At 43.5% G+C, this 15785-nt stretch overlaps 1 protein-coding gene across 1 annotated transcript; it reads left to right on the top strand.

Annotated features, from left to right (window-relative positions):
- Nucleotides 1-2645: 2645 nt before the first annotated feature.
- CHURC1 (churchill domain containing 1) lies at nt 2646-15450 on the top strand. Its single transcript, XM_088471300.1, has 4 exons — nt 2646-2793; nt 6836-6971; nt 11420-11490; nt 14046-15450. The coding sequence occupies exons 1-4, from the start codon at nt 2677-2679 to the stop codon at nt 14136-14138; spliced, it is 417 nt and encodes a 138-aa protein (XP_088327426.1). The 5' UTR covers nt 2646-2676; the 3' UTR covers nt 14139-15450.
- The last annotated feature ends 335 nt before the right edge of the window (nt 15451-15785 follow it).

Here is a 15785-nt window from a genome sequence, read left to right as displayed (position 1 = left end):
AGGCGTCTAATGACACAAAATACCTCCTGCGGCATTACCATATTTTAGCAATACTCCTGAGGCCAAAACAGCGATGCTAACAGCGTACAACTCTGAATTCGTGGTTTATTTTTTGCTTTGCTCTCAATTCTGATATCATACTCTTTGATATTGTGTTTTCATGCAAAGAGCTATTTAACAAGCACGTGCTGCTGCAATACTTACTCATCGTCTTAGGATGGCAATAACAAACAAGTAACAGAAGCAAATCAATAAAAAAAAAACGTTGTTTAAAGATTATTTTAAATAAATGTTTGGGTTTGGGGTATTTTTAGATTTATGATCTATTTTTATTGTTTAATTAGTGTAACTAAAAGCCCAAATATGGGATTGCAATTTTGCTGTGAGCGCACGTGCTGGCTAATGCATGTGCATATCAGCAGGGACTGTGGTGTTAACCCCACATAGCCAGTGTTGCTGAGACTTATGTAGATCTGACAGTGTTTTATGCCTCAGTAGAGTGTGGTATATTTTGTCGACATTCAGAATGTCGGAAGTGTAACATCAACATTTAGAATGTCGACACTGACATAATATCAACATTGTGAATATCAGCAGTCGGCAATGGGATTTTCCCTTTAATTTTACTCTAGATCTAACCGTAACCATAACTGCAGTCTAATCATAGTCTAACCCTAACTGCAGCCTAACCCTATCTCGTAAATGCTGTGCCTATATTCACAATGCCAACATTATGTCAGTGTCGACATTGTGAATGTTGACATACTGACTGCATGCCCTTCCGTAATGTCACTAGTGAATTGATTGGCTGCATTCTCATGAATATGGGTTCAGTTGACAAAAACAGTGTGAAACATGTCTGCACATATTACCTGCTGCCACACAGAAACATAAATATAACTAATCAGAGCTGATTACTCAACATTCTGTTTATCTGACCTCTCAGCTCTGTGTGGAATTGTGGATCTTAATGCTTTCCTCTCAAAAGCTATATTAAAAATAAAATAGATTCATATAAGTTAACACTATGCACAATGACCATTCTATCTGAAAATTGTTGTTTTCAGGAAACATGCAGCAAATATTTAATGATAAATAAGCCTCAGAGACTTTGGGGTCTATGTATCAATAATCACGGTACTGCCACCATTATTATCGGTCCAACTCACAGGGGATATTTTCATTTTAATGAAAATATCCCCGCTATGTACAAAGTGGACCTCACAGGGACAGTGGTTGCGGTCACCGCTGTCCCTGCGAGTTATATCCCCGGCAAATTGTGGAAGTCTTTCACACAAGTGAAAGACTTACCCCGAGGGAAGCCGACACTGCGCAAGCACACAACGTCATCTTCCGGAGCCGGCTGGGGTCTGCGAGAGAGAGAGAGATCAGAAGAGCCCCCATAGGCTCAAAGCAGTTTACACCATCTGAAGATGGTGTAAACTACCGGAGCTAAACTCTGGATAGCTTGGCTTTTTGGAACTTAGGGCCTGATTCAGACCCACTCGCGAGCGGCTGTCCGCTCGCAAGTGGGTCGATGTTATGCACTGAGCATGCGCACGACGGAGGGAGCTCCGTCGTGCGCATGCGCCAGACGCGACGAGCGAAGGAAAGTCCTTCGCTCGTTGTGTCCGATCAAAGGGGGCGTGCTGTCAATGTTGATTGACAGCACGCCCCCTTTGGTGGGCGTGCCGGGGGCGTGCCTCCCTGACGGGGGCGTTCCCACGGGAACGCCTCCCGTCAGAAGCCGGCCCACTGACATCACTAGTGATGTCAGTGGGAGTGATTTTGGCTCTGATAGAGCCAAAATCACTCCGGAGCTTGCGGTTGAAAACCTCAACCGCAGGCTCCGGCTCGCAAATTAGATGGTCGCGATGGTCTCGACCATCGCGGCCATCACAAAGCACGCTCGTATAGCCTGTGGGTGGTGACCCACAGCTATACGAGCGTCCAGGAGGACGCTCCATGAAAATGGAGCCCGGCCCTCATTCAGAGCGTGCGCTCTGCTCAGAGTGTACGGCTCTGAATGAGGGCCTTAGTACATAGGGTACTAAACAGATTGTAGTCCCCATTGATAATGGGGATTGCGATTTGCAGCGCTAATTAGCACTTTGCCAGAGATTGCTGAGCAATACATAAAATTATGCAGAAACATCTTGATATATAGGCCTCTTTGTACCTTCACGTGCGCGAGTAAGTACTTACGGTACCGCTGAACTTTTATTGCATACAAAAATCCACAAATCTGGGGAGAGATTGGGATGCGAAGGGGACGGGTGCCGCAACAGCAACTGTCACTCCTAATTGGATTGACCCCTATGCATGCATAATATCTTCAGGGGAGAAATGATGATAACTGGGAATGTTGTTGTTAGCACTTTTACATAAAGGAATACAAGACAAATAGTGTAAAGTATGACATCACGAAGACAAATAGTGTAAAGTATGACATCACCTTACAGGAATTCTTACCTACTAATACTGCTATGTCTTTCCCGTGTAACAACATTAGGAAAGGAATAAATAGAATAGTTAATGCCTATGGTGCACACAGCACATTTCGCCTTCTTATTGAGCTCTATGGGAGCAGCGCCCCCGCGTGGCCATGTGTGCGCACTGCGCTGTCTCTGACATCTCGCGTTGTCTGCACTAGTGCTGCTGCCCCGGAACAGCTGTATGATCCCTACACTCCCCGGGCAGAGTATTAATAACAGCAGTGTCCATCCCGGCTCTCTGACGTTGAAGGGCGGCACCATGTGCGGAGGGTGTGTGCAACAGGAGTACCCGGACCGGGTGAGAGCAATACGGGTGTGATTGCCTTTGAGCCTGGGGGCTGCCAACTGTCCCTAGTCACCATGAACAGTCTCAACTTTTCAGGGCTTGTCATTTGTGTCTGTATGTAACTATTAGCCATCAGCTGGCTGTGGGTGGCCTTTCTTCCTCTTCTTACATGTAATACTACCTGATATATATATATATATATATATATATATATATCGCATATCATATCAAGGATACATGATGTGATAGAGGTTATAGTGCTAATACGTGCACTGCTACACTATTGTGCATGACCGGTATAGGCGCCAAACCCAGCAGCGCAGTGTCCCTAGACGGTGGTTTACAGGGACGGGAGCTATGGTAGCTGGGTCTGCACGGTGTCCATATTGTGATGTCGCGCACAGGGGTGGTAGTCTTATGGCATGTCACAATGGGCCTCTTGATCACTATGGGTGTAGAGCGGGTCCAGGCACCATTGAAACATTTGGTAGGGGGCCTGGCGATGCCATTCTAGCCTCCCGCTCTACTCTTTTCAGATCAGAGAACAGCCTCAGGGGGATGAGCCCACCAGCATGGCCAACACACCTGACCTCCAGGCCCTGTAACCTCCCTGCAGAGCCATAACTAGACTTTTTGGTGCCCTGTGCCAGAAAGAGCACTGGGGTCCCCCCTCCCCTATTTTTCAAATAGGAACATAAGATATGCATCCGAAAAAGGGCCATAGCCTCATGGGAAGGGCCAGGGAAGAGATAGGAGAGGCCAGGAGATGCTGGGGATAAAAGAAGAGGAATCTACAAGTGAGAATGATAATAAACAGAAAATTGACAGGCCCGAACAGCGCCCCCTGCCTTGCGGTGCCCTGTGCCATGGCACTGGTCACACTGCCCTAGTTACGGCCCTGTCTCCCTGACCTCCAGGCCCCGTAACAGTGATTCCGCTGTTGCTCCGCCACTGGTGTAGTGGGACCATGCAAATAGCAAGGTTACAATCTACTCAATTAGGTCTAATATTTGAAAAATATATATAGGACTAGGCTGATGTGCCCAGCATTGCCTGGACTATTTTTTCCTCACATTTTGACATCCCCAAGACACACTCCTTTCATGCTCTTTCCACATGTCACAATATACAGAGACACGCTCTTTCCACATGTCACAATATACAGAGACACGCTACTTTTATGCTCTTTCCACATGTTACAATATACAGAGACACGCTCTTTCCACATGTCACTATATACAGAGACACGCTACTTTTATGCTTTTTCCACATGTTACAATATACAGAGACACGCTCTTTCCACATGTCACTATATACAGAGACACGCTACTTTTATGCTCTTTCCACATGTCACAATATACAGAGACACGCTCTTTCCACATGTCACTATATACAGAGACACGCTACTTTCATGCTCTTTCCACATGTTACAATATACAGAGACACGCTCTTTCCACATGTCACTATATACAGAGACACGCTACTTTCATGCTCTTTCCACATGTCACTATATACAGAGACACGCTCCTTCCACATGTCACAATATACAGAGAAACAATTTTCCATGTCATAATACACAAACACCATGTTTGCTTATATTTCATATGCCAAGAGAAATCTTATATAGATTGTACAAGTCTGATGGTGCGTACACTCGGGACGATCGATGACGATAACAATCGTTATCGATCATCCAGCACACCACCAACGACCATAACGACCTGCTGATCGCGGGTCCCTATAGTAACCTTGTCGATATAGACCAGGTTGGCCTGCATGCACTGTCGATGGACGATATCGTCCATACACGCCCGCGCATCGCAAGTTGTTGGGCACCGAAAAATGGACGATATGAACGATAACAATATGATCGATATCGTTCATATCGTCCATTTAAATCGTATCGTGTGTACGCACCATAACACTAGCTAAACCAGTCATTTTACCTAGCCATCTGGATCACTGTTCACTTAGGTGATGAAATAATTATTTTATTGTTTATTTATATAGCAGCAGTATATTATCCAGTGCTGTCCGGAGAATATTTTAATCATTCAGTCACTGAATTAAAAAATTACCTGGCCATTTGGGGCACAAACCATTAGTGTGCACAGAAGATGACTTTTGTTTTTACTATCTGTAATAAAACATCGATTAACCTTAGACGACAGAACATCAATGTTTTCTTTCATTGTCCCTTCACGATCGCTGCCTTCCATGAAATAATTAACTCTGAGCTTAGCCAATTACTGCTCTCAGAGTTCGTCCTTGTCACAACAAGCCACTGATAGTCACTCAGTCGGGCTGCTTGAGCCAATCAAAACAAGTGCCTGCCCACTATCGGAACAAATCTATCAATTGTGAGGAAACTTTGGATCCTCACCATTGCAGGGTTAACCATCGGAACCAATCCATTGTTGCTTCCGATGAAACATCTTTTAATTCCCATCACAACCCTTCCCTGCAAAATGTTTCGATTTTCTCCAAAGGAAGGCCACTGTGGCACTTTTTGCAGCGAATCGCATCAACACAGCCCAATTTACTTCACTGTGGGCAGGATCCGGGAGGGCCGTCTACTTTCCCAAGATTCTGAAAAACAGTCAGGTATGAACAAAAGGTTTGATCCAAAAGTTTTTGGCAACGGGTGACTCACTGGTATGAATTAACCCTCTGTAGTTGGCCAAAGATGGATATGTTCCTTAGTGATTGCTCCAACGACTGTGTATTATAGAAGTGTTGAACAAACTACACTAACCAAATTGCTCAACTTGGCACAAGGAATCTATATGTAATGCTGTAGGCACACTAGGTGTGAGATGATGGTCCATATATAATAGTCTGCGAGCTGCAGGAACAGATGCAGATCCGGTGATTTAGGGCCTGATTCAGCACGGATCGCTATTCTGCTTACACGCATGCAACGCAGTTGCTAATATCAGCGGAGATATGTAAATGTTTGCATTCGCATTGTGATCGCAGCCTGACATGAGGACGTCCACTTCCCCTTACTAATATCCGTATACTTGGCCAACATAGCGAAACCATCGAGTAACATCGGACCCATACGCACAGTTAAGGCAGGTCAGACCTCACTCAGGAATTGCTAACTTCTGCACATGCTATGAGGCCTCAGGCTGCTTATGCAGGACGCAACAATCGGCCGATTGCGTCCGTATAAGCAACTGCGTTCCTTGCTGAATCAGGCCCTTAGTGTATAGATTTAAAGCTGCGATAATTTAAAAGGAAAGACAACCTGGACAAAGGCCCCATACATCAGCAATTGATTGCAGCAATCGTGTAATTTGCAATCGATTGTGTATAAAAATCTTTCCCTTTTTCAATCGATTGTGGCAATTCTGCAATCTGCAATCTATTGAAAAAGGGAAAGATTTTTATACACAATCGATTGCAGATTGCACGATTGCTGCAATCAATTGCTGATGTATGGGGGCCGTAAATTTCCGTAACTGTGCCGTGTATGTGTGATTAATAGAGAGCTAAATATTTTCTTTTTTTGTTAGCGATAGGTCTGGTTCTTGACTCTAGGGCAAATGCAGGGTTTTTAGAGAGAGGTTTCCAAATGCTTGATTTTAGAGCGAGTGTGGCCAGCCCATGAAGAGGGCATAATTAGTACATGACAAATTATAGTCTGTCTCATACAAAGTGCTGTGTATAATACCTCAGACATGTACAGGGCCAGTGGTCACAGAAAGCCATTAGATACTGCAATAGGGCCAGCCCACCTGAGCTGAATGTTTTAAAATCATGTTAAATACTACTGCCAATGTTGTCAAAAACGTAGGGGGAGATGTACTAAGCTCTAGAGAGTGATAAACTACCAGTCATGCAGCTACTAACTGTCATGTCACAGGCTGTGTTTGAAAAACTACAGTTAGCAGCTGATTGGTTGGTAGTTTATCCCTCTCCAATTTATCACTTCCTAGAGCTTAGTACATCTGCCCCATATTTCTGGAATTGCATGTGTGCATTTTAATTGTTCTGTGTGCAAAGCTTCAAGTTGTAGCCTTCAAATATGTTTGTGTGTATTTTTTAGGGTAGTACCTGTTTGGAGACTGGCTCCTTCTTGCTGAATTATGTCAGTTGTGCCAAGTGCAGTACGCGGGATTTTGTGCTCATCGCCAATAGAACGACAGATGAAGAGGATGGAGAAGAGATTATTACATTTGATCGTAAGTGCTGTCATTTTTCTCATTCTAAGATTCCAGAATATTATATAATGTCCATTAGGACCTGTAAATGGAATGGGAATCTGATCACATGAGAAATTAGTTGCTTAAAAAAAAAAAAAAAAAAGAATTGAAACACCAATAAACAGTAAATGAACCTTCCCTGTACTGATCATATGTATCCTCTTGTTGTACCTTGTAGGTGCTATAGTTCATGTATTGTCAGTATAACAATGAGCCAGACCCTGCTTTCCGTATAGCCGCTGCTCTGCCTGCCCTGCTTTCTGTTGGCTGCTGGCCCTCTGTGAAATAATTCCTGCAGTCTCTAGCAGGTGAGAAAGTAGAGTAACTTTGTAAATAAAACTCACAAAAGTAAAAGTGGACACATTCATTGCAGTGGTTTCCTCTTTTATACACTTTGAAATACTTCTGTAAGTTTTATTTACAAGAGTTCTTCACTTCCTCCTATTGTAGAGCTGACACAGGGCCACCCTGTATTTCAGTCGCAGTCATCCCTCTGACACCCTACTGTATTTAATATGTCCATGGAGGAGCAGTGTTTGTGCTGTTTACAGAGCTGCCAGCATATACAGAAGGACTTGAAGTTTTACTAACTATCGGCTTTAAAAAGCCGCTAATGATAATCGCCGGCTTTGAAACATGGATTTCAAAGGGTATTAGTTATAAATACTAAACCAAGCTGATTTAGAATTAATTACTATTGCTTTTCGAATCCACTGTCAAAGGCGCCGATCTTCTTCAGCTTTGTAAACCCAATAGATAGAAAATCCACCTCACACTTTATGGCTTTCCTAATGTCTGACTCCAGCAGTCTAAATTCAGAGTGTTTACAGCATTCCTTCGGATCCATTCGCTGGATGTATGCTGAAAGAGCACTGATTGGATAGCTAGTTGCAGCCACATGTTCATGTGAGACTGCCATTGGTGCTCCTATTATGAGTGACTGCACTGAAATGGTCTCACCCAGAATATTTCCAGCTGATCCCACCACGGGTGTATGACATTTCATGGGAAGAATATGTTGGTAGGTGACTGGTAAGAATATGGGTTAAACATAGGATAAACCGTTTTACTTATTTACACTCTACTGAGAAACTGTCTATGACAGGGGTCTTTAACCTTGGCCCTCCAGCTGCTGTGAAACTACACATCCCAGCATGCACTGCCACCTTTTTGATATAACAGCATGCTAAAACTATGGCAGTGCATGCTGGGATGTTTAGTTCCACAGCAGCTGGAGGGCCAAGTTTGAAGAGCCCTGGTCTATGACATGAGGGTGCAGGAAATGTGATTGGCTCTCATTGAATATGAGCATTTGTGGGCTCTAATCTATCCAGACCCCATTACTTTCATATGTAATTGTGGGCCCAATGCACCCATTTCCATCCTTTTTTTAAATGGCTTTGACAGATGACAAGATATTAGGCTCACAGATTCATTAGCCCAAGAAACAGCAAGAAAATACACAACAGACGGAATTACAGGTCTTTTAGATTATGTCAATAGTTTCATCAATGTTAACAAGTGCACAGTGCAGTCAGGCTTTTATTTAAGTTGTGCTATTAATATCCCTTTTTTGACACTGCATAGCAGGTGCACGGGGCTTGTTTTCTCCACAGTTCCTGGAATATCACACTGGCTGTGTGCACAGCAGGCTGAAAATAGATCCGGCATCCGAATCATTGATCATCATGCCATGCACCAGCTCTGGTCACCTTATAGCACGCAGTAATATCCATCATCCTGGCCCTGTAGATGCTACTCCATGCTTGTTCCTGAATAGGGCAGATATGTTGGCATCAGGGTCAATGAGACCATTGAAGCCTGCTCTCTTGTTAGTGTATTTTAGGGCTGTGGGTCTAATTCATAAAATGTATGTAAAGCTGATGTTTACGCACATCTCCAGTGTTTTTACATCTGTGCATGCGCAGAAGCCGCGCTGTGCATGCGCAGATCCGGGACTGCGATGTCGCTTCCAGTGCCCCAAAGGCCATAGCATGATTGACAAGCTGCTGGTGGCTTACACCAGTGACACGGAGCGTCCCAGAAATTGCTGGCGCCAGCCCTGTATTCAGGAAGTGCTGAAACCTATTGTTGCTTCCTTGGAGGCAGCTTCATTGGCCCTGGCAGCCTGATTTTCCAGAACATCTGAGGGTTACTCAAATGTCTGATGGTCGCACAGTTGATCCAATGGCTGTGTCTCCAGACGCGGCATCAGATCACAGAAGCTGGCAGTGGGCGCCTTATTCATTATTAATTCAGACACCTCCTGCGGCTATTGCATATTGTAGCACAGCCGCTGCGTTCAAAGACGCTGCTACTGTGCTACTGCATCCATCCCTGAATCAAGCTCTATGCTGCGAATGGGTCCTAATGGTCAGTGAAACATAAATGCAGCTTACTTTATATGAAGGCCTTGTTCTTTGCACACAGATCATCTGTATTTCTATCTAAAGACCCTTCGTGAACCCTTTTGGTGGTACCTTTCTGAAATATCTGGCCGTAGCTTAATATTTATAAGCTGCATACACACGTAAAGATTTTCTATCCAACCATCCAAGTAGTTGATTGGTTGGAATGAAAATCTGGTAACATATGGGAGCAACTGATGATCAGAAATTTGCTCCTAAATGCCAGAAAACAGATGAAAATGGTCGTCGGACAAGTTTGTTAAATGTTTGATCTAAACAATTTGTTCAAACAACAGTTTTTGTCCATTTTCCAGCGTTTGGGAGCAAATTGCTGATTGTCATTTGCTTTCATACCTTACCAGATTTTCATTCCAACCAATCAACTAGTTGGATAGTTGGACAGAAAATCTTTACGTGTCAATTCTGCCCAATGTTTTAAAGCGGCAATAATTTAAAAGGCAAAGCTGGTTGCTCTTGCCTTTTAAATTATTGGCACTTTAAAACATTGGCCGGAATTGCGCTGATGCCTGCATCTCGCAGGCTATCACATTTCCTCCCTTGACTCTCTCTGTAAGGCATAGTAAACCCTGCATAGATATGTAAAGATGCATTTACTTACTGGAGTAGGGCCCTGATTCAGAGAAGGACGCTCTGAATCAGGGCCGTTTTTTTTTTTTTTTTTTTTCTTTTTTTTTTTTTTAGAACTGTCTCCTGGCCGCTCGCATAGCTGTGGGTGACAGCTACAGTGAGCGGCCATGATGATGGTTGCGATGGTCAAGACCATTGCGACCATTGGGCTTGCGACGAGACCCTTGTGGTAGGGTCTCGTGGCCGCAAGCCCCAGAGAGATTTTGGCTCTAACAGAGCCGATATCTCTCCACTGACATCACTCGTGATGTCAGTGAGGCCGCTCCCAAACGTCAGGCGTTCTCATGGGAACACCTCAGTTTGGGCAGCCACGCCCCCGGCCCGCCCACCAAAGGGGGCAAGCTGTCACTCAACATCGACAGGTCGCCCACCTTTGGTGCGAGACCCGGAGCAACAGAGTGCCCGTCGCTATCCGGGTCTTGCGCATGCGCACGATGGAGCTGGCTCCGTCGTGCGCATGCGCTCTGGGCCACCATCGACCGGGGCTTGCGAGCGCTCAGCGCTTGCCACCGGGTCTGAATCAGGCCCTAGGTTGCAGTGTATGAGTATTCATCTTTTAATTTTGAAAACTGGTTTCCTGAGAATTGACAATTGACACAGAGTCACTGGCTTCCTTTGTTGGTAAACAAAATGTAATGTTAAGGTGCGTATCCACTTGCCGACTAGGAAAGAGAGTACGATTACGACATCGTAATCGTACAGTCGTTCCTCATCACCTGTAGTGCCTACACTGAACGATATGTCGTTCAGTGCAGGCACCCTCCCTCATCCCTGAACATGGACCGGAATGTTCAGGCTATGATTGATGTCATTTCCGACCAGTGGGATCACACATCTCTAGTCGTTTCCGACATTAAGCTACCCGATTTATGCACGATTAAAGGACAACTGAACGATAACGATGTCGTTATCGTTCAGTCGTCCATTAATATCGGCATGTGGATACACAGCTTTAGATTTTTACAAAGATCAAAAAACATCTCGAAATATGATTAACTGTTATATATGTTTTGCACCCTGGGAACAAGATTTTAGATTATAATGGACAGCTAAAAGATATGTAATGGGTACATTAATATACTGCAAACTAGTTGTGGTGCATACTAAAGTTTAAGGAGGCCCATATGTACTTTTTTAGTGACGTCCCCACTGACAGTTCAATACAGCATGCAGACTCCAAGTTCTGGGCACCTGCCCCTGACAGTGATAGATTTTGCACTGAGCCATAAAGAATGATGTAGCTGCTGCCATGCATGTGGCTAGTACTAACTCTGGCTAAGATATACTGCGTGTAGGAGATGAGCATACTTTAAACTTTGATACTTTACATTTTGGGGGAAACCACTATTAATATTATTATTTATTTTCCAGACATGTGTAAAAATTGTCACCATGTGATCGCAAAGCACGAATATACCTTCAGCGTGGTGGATGACTATCAGGTACAGACAGAGCAGGCTTACCACCTGGCACCTGCAAAAATGTTCAAAACCAATGTAACGCTCACTGGACAGTTCTGGACAATATGGGGCTGATTTAGTGTCTGATGCATGGCAGCCACTTGTCCGTATGGCTACTTACTACGTTATGGTATCCGCCATTGTATAGCAAAACCGATGTGACTGCATGTGGAAGCCTATCCCGTCCACTACTGTTATGCTCGCTGCCGCAGATCATCTTTAGTATCTGAACTTACACTAGTCACCAGCTAAAACAGACGTCCCATCTCCGCCCGCATGCTGCGAATGAGCACGGAAAGTTTTAGGCACGCCCACTACACTCCCACGAGACAGATGAGTTCTGTTCAATCGCATGGTTGCCGCGCAGTTACCAGCCAAAAACCGCCCATTCCATGGCTCGTGTGGTCCGTCGGCGGAGAAATCGTTCCGTATACAAAAGCGATCTCCACCCGTGTGCACGTACTTGATCTGACCCTTGTGCATAAGCCAATTTATTTGGGGGACGAATATGCAGTATGCAGAAATCTGCAATATCCCTGCGTATTGCGTCGTGTGTGCGGGCACAGGATCATCCCTTATTTATCTGGTACTTTTGTGTGAGATGTAGTCAGCATGTCTACAATTAGAATGTAGACAGTCAAAATGTCGACACCAGAATGTTGGTACTTAATATGTCGACATCTGCAAATTGCCACCACACTTGAAATGTCAACATATGACATGCTACATGGTCCTAGAATAGAAATGTTAGGATTAGCGGTAGAGTTAAAATTGGGTGGCGACATTTTGAACAAGTAGACATGTTAAAACTCAACAATCTGCTTGCCGACATGATGAACATAAGAGCCTAACAAAACGATAATAGTGATTTGCATGAAACAAGGTTTATTAGTTATTCTGCTGGGGGTTTCTTACGGTTGAAACACAGTACTTACAAATGCTATTTTAACACCTTGGGCTATATGTCCAAAATGCTGCCACTTTTCGGTGGGTTGGACCTGAAAATGTAACGTGGCACTAACATACAGAGTAAAGCACGACTGGCTTTAGACTTAAGCTGGAATCAGTTAGGTTTGATACTTACTGCGTGAGGAAAAGGTTTGTAGCCACAGACTTTTAAGCTCTGAGCCATTCAATTACAAACTATTTTCCTTGTGCAGTAAAGCAGCAGCAGCCACGATAAGGGGTGTTATAAGAGACAGACAGTAATTAGTTAGACAATGTCTAGATAGACACCAGATGTTAGACAGTCAAACTTTTGTACCTGTCGATCTTTTGTACCTGTCGAACTTTTTACATGTCTAACTTTAGTGTGTCTGACTTTTGTCTGTGTCAAACTTTAATCCTTATCCAACTATTGACTGTCTAACATCTGGTGTCTATCTAGACATTGTCTAACTAATTACTGTCTGTCTATAGTCCGGAACCCGCGATAAGAGCGAAAGCCCTAATTACCACAGATTTTTGTTTGAGCCTCAATAGGGAGTGACCAGAAATCCGCGTTAGGCACAGGCTGCGTGCTCTAATTGAATAGCCCCGGGCACTGCTTTGAGGCTAATAGAAGTTTCAAGGCTAATTGAATCCGGCCCTTTATGTGAGTGTCGCTTTAAATTTTCAGCTCCACCCGGGTCTGGAGTGAACGGTGCCGCGACGGCATAACCCGGGTTGGCACCGCAGTGGGAAAGGGCTCTGTCCCGAGTCTGATCTGGGTAAACAGTTACTGCTGAAAAGTAGCGTACCTATTTAAAGGGTATAATTACCTTACAATATAGTCATTGGTTTTCATTTACACTGTAAGACACAAAATAATAATAATTTGCAAGCTATCTTATCAGTTAGGCAGCGGTCCCTTATTACAACATATATGTATAACCCATAGCAACTAACATTAACATTTGCTTTCATTAGTCTCCTCATTAGATTAAACTAATAAGGAAGTGATGGACTGTAGCACACTTATGTTATTACCTTGTTATTAAATCTGTGTCATAGGATTTGCTGGCTTATTTAGAATAATGACACCCTTATACAGTACACTCTATTTTTTACACTAGCCTGTAACAAACACACCCATGGCCTCCTCACATTGTTCTAGCTTGTAACAAACACACCCATGGACTCCTCACATTGTTCTAGCTTGTAACAAACACACCCATGGACTCCTCACATTGTTCTAGCCTGTAACAAACACACCCATGGCCTCCTCACATGGTTCTAGCCTGTAACAAACACACCCATGGCTTCCTCACATTGTTCTAGCCTGTAACAAACACACCCATGGCCTCCTCACATTGTTTTAGCCTGTAACAAACACACCCATGGCCTCCTCACATTGTTCTAGCCTGTAACAAACACACCCATGGCCTCCTCACATGGTTCTAGCCTGTAACAAACACACCCATGGCTTCCTCACATTGTTGTAACAAACACTTTACTACTGTGTTAGTGAAGAAGGGTTACTTGACAAATAAAAATAAGAGCTTCTCAGAGGATGAAGACTGCTATAGTACCTTAATTCTACCTGTGTTCTATTTCAGGAGTACACTATGCTTTGCATGTTATGTGGGAGAGCTGAAGACTCAGTCAGCGTTCTGCCGGATGACCCACGACAGATGGCTCCTCTCTTCTAAATATATTATTATATCAGCATAGTTTATATATTTGTTTTACTATATTTGTATTTTTTGTTCTTCTGAGGTTAAATATAAGTAAAAGTTGAACTTGAACCAAAGGAGTTAACATGAGTAATGCAGTGTTATTACATAAACATGGGAATTCAATTAGCTGCAGTGCTGCAGCTAAATGATCCCCCGGGGGCTATCCAATTAGCCCCGAAGCACGGCCGCCGGCAGTCATTTCTTTCAGGAGCTCAGCAGGCTCCGAAAAAAAATCCCTGGTAACGACCCTGTTATCAGGGGCCCACCGGGGAATTACCCGATTCCGCGGCAGCCCAGTTGGATTCTGTGTGTATGTATGTATGTTATAAATAAAGAAGTGGGTACGTGCGCTCCAATAACCAGTACTATAGGTATTAATGGGAGCAGCTTACTGACAAGGTCACCACACAGCCTTTAGGATATAGAGAATACAAGCAAGCAAACATGTAAAGATGTTTGCGTCCGTGAGCGCTCAATCATATGTATTGTAATATTATGTTATTTTATTTTTTTAAACCCTCTATCAACTGTGGAATGTATGATTTAAAAAATAAAAAATGGGTCAGCTCTTTCTCTGCCACTTATATTCATAATGGTTGTACCAAGGTAAAAAAAAATTGGTATCAGGTCTTTAATTTTATACAACAGATTACGGGGAATATATTACCTTTCATCTGGGAACCATTTCTTTTAGCAGATGTCACCTCTTGGTCCCCAACGCTAGTGCCCAAAACGGTACTGTCACTGTTGACAATCCTCACGACTTGGCCAGAAAATGTATTTTACAGCACTGGCTTTCGAGGACAGCCCAACTATAGAAATGTTCAAATTCTAACTTTTAAACTTACTTTACTTTGATAGACGTACTGCTCTCTACGTTAATGAAAAAGGTGGTAAGATATTTCATGTGAAATGGGAGCTATATCTAGCTTACCTACCCACTGATACTGCTGATAGTATTATAAAAATATACCACTTTGTCCCTACTACAATGTCTCTCCTAGACTTATCGGTTGTAACATATTTTTCTTTACTCTTTTGTTAATACTATCGTTCTGGATCTTCTTTGAAAAAGACTGGCTGCCTCCCTTGTTTATTTCACCAAATATCCCTCTCCCCTCCCCTCCTCCTTTATTTTCTTTCCCACTTGAAAATAAAAAAAATTATTAATTGATGTTAACACCAATGTACTTCGTTATTGATTTGCTTTTTGTAACACATTTCTTTATATTCACTTTGAACATTGTAATGCAATGAATACAATAAAAGTGTTTTTCAAAAACAATTGGGGGTCAAGTTTCCTTTTAACATTTTGGCTCCTAAGAGTGGGAAGATTCTCTATCAATTTTATTCCACTCACCAACCTACTCTGTGAATGGACAATGAGACTGTTGTCTCCCTATTACTTCAGACCCTCCAACTATACCGATTTGGCCGGTACAGTACCGTTTTTTAATGGTCTATACCGGCAAAACGGGCTGTACCGATGTACCGGATGAGCACAATCTCCTGAATACTATAGCAGTGCTGCGGGGACACAGACTCCCGCAGCGCTGCTAAATGACAGGTGGCTCCGTCCTCCGTGGTTCTTGGCAATCTGCACTGACGCTGACATAACAA

The sequence above is a fragment of the Taudactylus pleione genome, unplaced genomic scaffold, assembly GCF_031769625.1.
Source record: "Taudactylus pleione unplaced genomic scaffold, aTauple2 ptg000113l, whole genome shotgun sequence".
Lineage (NCBI taxonomy): Eukaryota > Metazoa > Chordata > Amphibia > Anura > Myobatrachidae > Taudactylus > Taudactylus pleione.
The sequence above is the reverse complement of the archived record's forward strand: the minus strand, read 5'-3'. Positions and strand labels throughout refer to the sequence as shown.

What these genes read in the sequence shown, in the direction of transcription:
- CHURC1 (XM_088471300.1), top strand. Translation starts at nt 2,677, where the DNA reads ATGATCCCTACACTCCCCGGGCAGAGTATTAATAACAGCAGTGTCCAT. An exon ending in AACAGGAGTACCCGGACCGG is followed by an intron (nt 2,794 to 6,835) that starts GTGAGAGCAATA and finishes TGTATTTTTTAG; the next exon opens with GGTAGTACCTGTTTGGAGAC. An exon ending in AGAGATTATTACATTTGATC is followed by an intron (nt 6,972 to 11,419) that starts GTAAGTGCTGTC and finishes TTTATTTTCCAG; the next exon opens with ACATGTGTAAAAATTGTCAC.